We start from the raw sequence: 9,061 nt of genomic DNA, 5'->3' as shown, positions 1-9,061 counted from the left end.
CCTCCATCGATTGAATCAACTCGAAAGAAAATGCGTTTTTCTTCTTCTTCCCCTGCGCTCGTGCACGTCTGAGACTTGTGGAATGATATGTACAATGTCACCTGCAACTCGAGCCTATATAAGCACAAGAGGAGAGAAAGTCCGTCGTGTGGAACTGGAGAGAAAGGAGGGGGGGGGGGACCAGAAAGAAACAAGAAAAAGATGGATGGATTGTCGAATGTGTATTGAAAAACTCTGGTCGGGCGCGGGGTCTCATCCGAGTTGACGTCGCTTTCCGTCGTGATGGAACCGCAAGAGTCGTGAAGGAAATCGTCGTCTCTCCCTCTCATTTCCTCCTCCTCCTTCTTCTTCCCCTCCGAACGTTTCCAACAGTTACGAAATGAGGTTGAACATCCCCCCCCCCCCCAACTAAAAGAGAAAAAATTGTACGACACTAGTCGAAACCAACCCGAAATATAGTGGCATCCATCAGGTTGGTCTCTCTAGTGATCGATATATTCACGTATACGGCGAAGCGAAGCTATTCCATCATTAAATGTTGTGAATGCCTTCAGAATTTCCGTTGTTTTCTTTCAATTTCCTTTGAGAATGAAAAAGCCAGTTTTCTTTTTGATTCTAGATTGTCCGAGTAGATAAACGGTTAATTCCGCGCATTGAATAATAAGTCGCCATCGTCGTCCGCTCTGATTCCAGCAGCGATGACGACGCGGGAAAATGCCAACCATTTTGAGAATTCCCCTGGACAAACATTTTGTCATCGCCTCTTTGGCTTCTTCTTGTTCTGACGACATTATTCCGACCTAATAAATAGATTGGTCTTATTATTATTTCTGAATTAGAAGGAAACGATGATTCCGGTTTGCGCCTTTTTTGTCCAGACTATTTCATCAAAGAAATTGGTCGCCCAGGGAAAACGGGACGGTTATTATTACCCGTGGATTACAAACTGATGATCCGTTTGGATATTTTTCTCGGAGAGTCTTTTTTTTTTCTTTTCATTGTTCTCCATTGAAATCAAAGAGTCGACGACTCGCTTCACTGATTCTCCCCTTTCCGATTATCATACCAGATAAGTCGGACACATTGAAACCAGCGCCGCCGCTCTCTTCTTTCCCTCGAGTAAATAATAGAACCTCATTTATAAATTCACTTTGCTTCGGTGGCCCATTCATAGAGAATCGGAAATCAGAGAACAATCTCAACCTTTCAGCAGCACTTGTACGACGGCAGGTTCGTTTCCTGTCGGAATTATACATTAGCGAATATCACGTGCAGACGAAGAAGAAAAGAAATGAGATGCTGGCAGCCTCGGCATTATGATGTGACGCATTCCGTTGCCGTTTGATGGAACGAGAGCTGCGGCAGGTGACAAGAACCTTTTTTTTTTTATTTACTTGTTCTTCTTTCCCTAGCCGAAAAAAGACAAGAATAAATAACTCCTCTTTTTCTTTCACCTCTACATAATACAGACGACACAAAAGATAAAATGGGCGATAGCCACAGCCTCCGCCGTGCGGATCTTTTTTTTTTTTTTTTAAATATAATAATGGCACAGTGATAGTTTAAATTTGTTATTGTCTGCGATGAATAATCATTTAACTGCTGGGCAGAACCAAGAACAAAAAGAAAAAAAAAACCCAGGAGGTGAAAGATGAGTATTTATTTGTTATCTCTTTTATCCGTTTCTATATAGTTGTTCGGTCGACTTTCTAAAAAAATCTGTGTGAAATATTATTTTGTTACCTGCTTCTGCATCATGCCAAGTCTTATCGTAATTGATCTCCAGAGCTCTCTCTCTCTCTCTCTCTCCGGAGACGGCGGTTGTTCAACATTTTAAATAAAAAGCTCAAAAGGAAATAATGTGGATAGAACACAACAACCAACAGCAACAACATCCAGCAACAACGTCACGAGATCATTTTTTGAGAGTTGAGTTTCCTTTTGGCTGTGGACGTTTAGATTCGACGATGATGATGATGATGAAACGCGGGCCCCTTAATATCCCCATTGTGTGGCGCGGTCTCGAATTTCATTTCATCACACACACGCGGACGGACGGACGGACGGACTCTTTAAATAATTAGATTCTTTTCGGCTAACGTGCAGGGCTGGTTTCCTGTTGCAGAGCTTTTCTTTTGAAAATAAGAAAGAAGAATGAAAACCGCATGTTATGTATTATTCATCAGCGCCTGCCACACGGGACACAGGGCAATTAAAGCACAACAAAGACCATCGAGTTCCTTACATCATCACAGAGCAGCGGTCGAGTGTATTTTGGTTGTTGTTGTTGTTTATTTTTACCGCAAACTTCTCGTCGTTCCGCACAACGTAACATTCGAATTTACCGGGGTTTTTCATTTTCTTTCTGGCATCGGGCACGATTGTTTCCGACGCCCAGGCATCGAGTGACTGCACCGGCAATCGCAATAATATTATTATCGTGAATTTTCCACGTTTAGATTTTGTTGTTTTCATTCATTTTTGTTTTTTCTTTTCTTTTCTTATTTTTAAAAAGTGGAACTCGCTGCTGAGGTTCATTTCGTTCGCTTGTCCAATTCGATTCTTTCATTAAGACAAAAAACAAAAACACACGCTGGAGATGGGTTCGTGTCGAAAGAATTTTTTCCGTTTCCACCAACAGCTCACGAAACGTTTGTGTAGAAAGAAAAAAAGTCTTATCCGTGTGTTGTTTGAAAGCTTTTCCTATTTCGTGCATTTTTGCGGTGGCGGGAATAGTATATCTAATAATATTTGAACCGACGCCTTAGCTAGCTCTAGCTAGCTCTCTCTGCTGGCTCCCACTCGGCGTGTGTTTATAAAAACAACGGTTCAAAAGTTCATCTGTGGCTTTCCTGTTTTCGCTCCGGTCGTCGGCCGTGAATAGTTTTTTCTTTTTCTTCTTCTTCTTCTGTTTTTCTAGAGATAAGCACATCGCCCTCTCTCTCTGGTTGGCTGGATGGTTGGGCTTATTATTATTATATTTTCCCCCTCTCTCTTCCGAAAAACCCCAAGCTTTTTTTGGTGTTTTCTATTGTTTTTGTCTTCTTAACTTTGCCCAGTTAATGACTTAATTACCCGAGCCATTACACCGAAAACCAAAAACAGTTATGACACTAGCAGAAATGAGGAGGAATGATTTCCTGACTCTGCGCTGATGTTTTCGAGTTTAGTTTTCATTTTTTATTTTTTCTTCGATTCTTTTCGATCATCTCCGTCGTCGTCGTCGTCTCGTGCTCGTCTCATTTCATCAACGTCTCCCAAAACTCAACGAGCCCAAAAGTTGACATTTTCGTCGTGCGGGCTCATCATCAACTGCTCAAGTCTCCCGCCGACCAGAACACACACTAAAAAAAAAAAAATAATAATAATAATAAAAAAATAGACAGAAAGCGCTCGCGCGTTGACAGCTCTTAACGTATTAATATTCAACAGGGAGAGAGAGATGCCCTTTGGAATAATTTAAAAAAATATATAATTAATATCAGAAATTTCTTTTAAATGGCGGCGCTAGCGCGTTTATCTAATCTCGATCGAAACCAACATCAATAACACTTAAATAATAGTTCAAAATTAACAAACAAGAAAACATTGTTGGGTGTTGTCCTTTTTTTTTTCTCTCTCTTTCTCCCGAAATGTTGTAACCCCACCGTTCCCGCGATATTGACCTTTGCGTGCGGATGATTATGGGACTGCGAACCCCCTCAAAAAATAAAATAAAATAAAAACCCCAAAAAGTTAAGGATAAGAAAATAACGTCATAATAATAATAACAATAAAAAATAATAAAAAAGAAAAATTAAAAGAAGAATAAAGAATAAAGAAGAAGAAGAAGAAGAAAAAGAAGGAGAGAATTAAAAAAAAAAAAAAACAACACGGTCATGTGAGAAAAAATAACGCGAGCAGCGCACGTCACGATCCAGCGCAGGGATGCCGTGTAATAATAATAAAGGGAGATAGAGAGAGAAAAAAGGAGAAATGATACAACACACACACACACACACAGAAAGAATAAGAGAGAAAAAAAAAATAATTCAAACGTTCGCGGTGCGTGTCGTTGGCTCTCTCCCGTCACACGATTTACCCCACCACCCACCCCACTATGTATGTACTGTGGTGGTTTCCTCACATGATACCCCCCTAAAAAAAAAAAAAAGTTTTTCTTTTTCTTTTTATGATTCCGGTTCGGATCTTCTTTCTTTTTCTTTTTTGACGTCATATTTTTTTGTTTTTTTAGGAAGAAACAAAAAATTGAAGGGAATTTTTATGATTGCGCGTATAGGTTTCCTCGTGATTTTTGTAATATTACCATCATGGCAGAGAGAGAGAAAAACTTGTGAGACTATATGGCTTCTTGCATGTCTTTTTCTATATTTTATTATTGAGTTGGGCACGTCAAAAATCCACTGGCACGCTCACGCCAGTTTTTTTCTCCCCCCCCCCCCATTTTTAATGATGTGCTGCTCCTATTGTGTCTGTCGATGCAACCGCAAAACTCTCACCGTCCCTCGACATGATACACATAGTATAGAGTTGATATACTTTGGGCCGCACCACGGCCAGTAAATAACAATAAAAATGTGTAACAGTTCCACCGTGTCATTCGATATCGAAAATAACTTACAAGTCTCAGTTATTTCGACTTTTTTTTTACGACACTTCCTGTGTGTGGGTCCATCGGGCGATGATGTGAACTGATTAGACGACCGGCAATAAAAAAAAAGATATTTTGTTTTTCGGGGTGGAAGAAAATTTCATTTTGGGGAATATAATAAATGGGTCGATCGTAAAAATACAAAGAAATGAAACAAAAAAAAAAAAAAAATAAAATAAAAATCATTTCAACATGTCGCCCACCATAGACATGGGCGCACATTTTAGAAAAATAGACGACTGATGATTATAGATCCCATTTCTGTCTCGGGTCGGGTCGCGCAGGTCGGGTCGCCTCTCTATTCTTAGTAGTGCGGTTGGCTGTGTGAATGAAAAACCCAAGTCAATGGCTCAATTATAGACTAGCTCTCTCTGTGCTCCTATGGTAATTTACTATGCGTGTGTGTGTGTATATATATAGCCCTAGCCCCTAGCCCCTAGCATGTGTGTTATTGTTATCTTTTGGCGAACAAACGCAGACGATCGGGCGCGACTGGATCCCAGTGTTTTTCGACTTTACGAACAACTCGAAATCATCATAATAATAATAAACAAGACCGGATGGGTCATCAATCCCCACCCTATTAGCCTTTTCCTTCTTTCTTTCCCCCCTTACAACCAAGGAAGGGGGTGCTCAGGCTTATGATATTGCGGTAGGCCCATATTTCTAAATGGCCATATTTATTGATATCCGATCTACGTATGTATATATAACCCCCCGAACAAAGATTATTTCGACACGATACAGATGTCTATGGCTGCTGCTATACATAGCCATTGGGAAGAAGAAGGTGGTCATCCGACACTTTGTACAGTAGTCGTTTTTCCTATATAGATATTGATGTGTGTGCAACTCTCTCACAGACAGCGCCAAAACGATAAAGAGGAAAAATCCTGTGACTCGGTGGAACCCCGACCCGACTTAGGTGTCACATTTTGTTTCCTATATAGGAAAGAGTCTCTCATCCGCAATTGGGGGAGGGCCAAAAAGAGCGGATGGGAAATAAGGGCCTAGTCCAGCAGCAGACCCGACATGTTCGCTCAGACTACAAGGTCCGGCCGTTTGTTTCTCCGCCTTCTTCTTCTTCTTCCCCCCCCCATCGAACTTGTGTGTCTATAACCAAATGGGTGTAGTAGGCTCTTCTCTTGGTCCGATGGCTGGGAAATTAGCGCCCGTTTCCCATGTTCGACACGGATCACTTGGTCTCCTTTTGTTTTCCTTTTTTTCTTTTTCTGACTCACTTGTTTCACACAAGTTGTCGCCTTTCTCACGCTAGTCACACAGGGGACATCATACAGTCCGACACACATTACAACAATCGTCTTCTGTTTCGCCCTAAATGGTCGACTTGTGTCGTTTGACATTTCAAATGACTCTCTGGGGGGGTTGGCAGAGATTCCACATCTAGGAAACGATTCCGTTCAATCTGGAATTGGATGTGTCCAAACTTGTTTGCACTGGCCAGAGCATTACGTCAACTGTCAACGTCACGTTGTTTTTTAGAACGAGATTCGGTCGGCCGAATGCGGAACAATTCAATTATTAACGACATTAAACGGAGTGGCTTATTGTGTTTTTGCCCAGTCGGTCGGAGAGGTCAAGATCAAAGGAGTTTGAACAGACGAGACAGGCCCAGAGCCCAGACATAATAAGAGCGGCAAGAAGAGGAAACGAACAAGTTGATGGCCACAGCTGGTGCTGCTGCTGCTAAACCGTCGCCACCAAGCGGTGGGAAAAGAGCGCGCGGACCACATGGTCGTGTGGTGGCTGGCCCTACACCTACCTACCACTCTCTCAGTTGGTTTGTTCCACCACCCTCTCTCTCAATCAGAGCCTCCCACCACCACCACCCAAGGAAGGCGCCCTTCTCCATTTCAAGAAACGTGAAGGGGGGAGCAGCAGCAGCACTGCAGCAGCAGCACTGGGGCAACATTTGAAAAAGCCACCAAAAAGTCTCGGCTCCTCCCCCTTCCTACTCCTCCCCTCCAGGGGGGGTGGTCCTGGGGGTTGGGTAAGGAAAAATAAAAAAAAGGCGCTTTAACTTTTCCTCCGTCCCGGCCTTGCCGCCTTGGTCTTCAGTTCCGAGTTGAATGTCGTTCGCTTCACAGGTGTCGTCTCCACGCTCTTCCGCTTTTCCCACCAACGACCATCGATTCAAAAATATATAACAACCGACAACAACCCCCATAATAAAATCAAAGAATTAAAAAAACAAAAACAGAACCAACTCGTTCGTGATTTTCGCAGTGTGTCGTGTAGTGCTTGTAATTGTGTGAGTGTTGCCAGTTGGAAAACTTGGAAATTCGTTTCCCCACACGCCACGTTGATGCTTCGACTTTTGACAACGTGATCGTTTGAGTGGCCCGTGAGATGATTACCACGACGCCGAGTGTCTGAAATTTCAATTTTCGAAACCGCCAATAATATTCGTCGTCTTGTGGACACGTGTGTGTGGGCGAGCGCGCGATCGGAGGATTAAAAGTGAAATCCAGCCATCAACAATTTTGTTACGAGGTGGGAAAAAATCAGAAAAACGAATTGTGAAGGTCTTCCCGTGTGTGCTGTGCTGTGCTGTGTGTGTGTGAGAGTGTGTGTCGATTTGCATAACGAACGCCTTTTTGAATGGAGGCGATTCGGCGACCGTGTCGGACGATCTCGACAGTCGAGTCGACGACGACGACAATGAAGAAGAAGAATTTCTGCCAAAGTTGTTGTGCCGGTCATCAGAGTCAAAGAAGGAAAAGCAGTTCGTGTTTACCGTCGAGTTCAATGTCGTTCACATCATCCGCCGTGATTTGGATAGCCCTACTCTTATCCACCGCTCACCTGACGGTATGTTTCTAATTGCTTTTTGCGTTAGCCTATGAGGTCATTTCATTATCCAGAAGAAATGAAGAGCAACACTGGTAGTTGTAGTAGTAGTAGTAGTCTATTACATGTACTATATAGCAGGCCGTGGATATGTTGAGTTTACGATCCTACAGGAACTTTTGACTCCCTCCCCCTTTGCCATTACCTCTCATTTTTATGATATATAAATATGTTTTCTTTTCCAGATGAAACCCCCCGTTTCATCTTATTCTCTCCGGTTAATGAGGAAGGGCGAACAAAACAACCGACGAAAGAAAAAAAAAAGCCAATTGGCATGCAAATGAAGAAGCACGCCGCTTCTTTTTTAGTTTAGTTTCGTTTTTCCTTTCTCTTACCCTCAGTTGAGATTTTTGCGGTGGGGTGAGGAAATCGATATCGAAAGGGATGCGAGTTCATATCTATTTTTTGGTTAAAGCAATCAGAGCAGCAACAATTCCCCGACTATGAATAAATTGACATTAGTAGTCAAATTGGATTGGTCTTGTTTTTTCGATGGGTTTCCTAAATGTTTTTCTCGTGGATCGAAGAGTAGACGTATGGGTTTTTGATGGGTGGCAATCAGTTGGAGGGAAGATGCCCACCACCACCACACAGACGCATACAACACGCCAACAGGTAGCTTTTTCTTCTTCTTCTTTGGCTGCCCATATGAATAATAGATCTCCATAACCAGATTTGAAATGATCGATGAATATACACACACGTTTCAGCAACACCCCGACACACAAGGCGGACAGAAAGAAACCGGTCGATTTGCCCAGACTCTATAATACCCTCTAGTTTTTTTGTTTGGGGTTTTTTTTAAATGGAACATGATAACACAAAATGAAAGGCAATTTAAATGAGAGAAAAAAAACGTATTTTAACTTGGGAGACATTCAATCGTCAAGTGAACAAACAGAAAAATGCTATAAAAGACAATCGGAATTTCGATTTTGATTCGTAAAGGGTAGAGAGAGAGTTGGAATGTTTGGTGATTAATGAGCTTTAAAAAAACATTTTCTTTTCAAAAGAGAACAAAAAGGGAGGAGGTAAATATAATAATAGGAAAAGAGAGAAACTGTTTTTTCCTCTTCTTCTCCCAATCTGACGACGGCCATGATGATGATGATGGCGGCCGCCACTGTCACACCTGTTGTACTAAAAGTGAGAGAGAGAGAGAGAGAGAGATAGAAAAAAAGTCTCTTCCTCTCTGTACCTATCCACCCCCTGGTTCTTTTCATCCAATTTTTTTGACCTTGTGTCGGTTGAAAAGGTAAAAAGAAGAAGACGAAAAAATGGTGTGCTGATTCTTTTATGGCTGTGGGAGAGTGTACAAGAAGAAGAAGAATGGAATCTCTTGTGTTGTTCTTCTTCTTCTTGTTCTATTGTGTACCAACTACTCTACTAGTACCCCCCCATCTTTCTTTAGATATTTCATGGCAAGGTGAATGATTAGCACAAAAAGAAGAAGTCGAGAAGAGGACGGACTTGTCTCTTTTTTTCTTCTTCTTAGATTTTCCCTTTATTATATACCTGCGAATGCGCCCGCAAAAACTC

The 9,061-nt window shown here is 42.0% G+C and overlaps 1 protein-coding gene across 2 annotated transcripts in view; it reads left to right on the top strand.

Moving 5' to 3' along the window:
• The first annotated feature begins 6,722 nt into the window (after positions 1-6,722).
• The window catches only part of LOC124310862 (protein jagged-1b-like), a 33,317-nt gene continuing 30,978 nt past the window's right edge, over positions 6,723-9,061 (top strand). For both annotated transcript variants that reach the window (XM_046774961.1, XM_046774960.1), the window contains exon 1: positions 6,723-7,483. In XM_046774961.1, the coding sequence (XP_046630917.1) occupies positions 7,274-7,483 (210 nt within the window). In that variant the 5' untranslated portion in view covers positions 6,723-7,273. The remainder of the gene's footprint in view (positions 7,484-9,061) is intronic.

This window comes from Daphnia pulicaria, chromosome 8, assembly GCF_021234035.1.
Source record: "Daphnia pulicaria isolate SC F1-1A chromosome 8, SC_F0-13Bv2, whole genome shotgun sequence".
Classification (NCBI taxonomy): domain Eukaryota; kingdom Metazoa; phylum Arthropoda; class Branchiopoda; order Diplostraca; family Daphniidae; genus Daphnia; species Daphnia pulicaria.
This window is presented reverse-complemented; position numbering and strand designations above follow the sequence as displayed.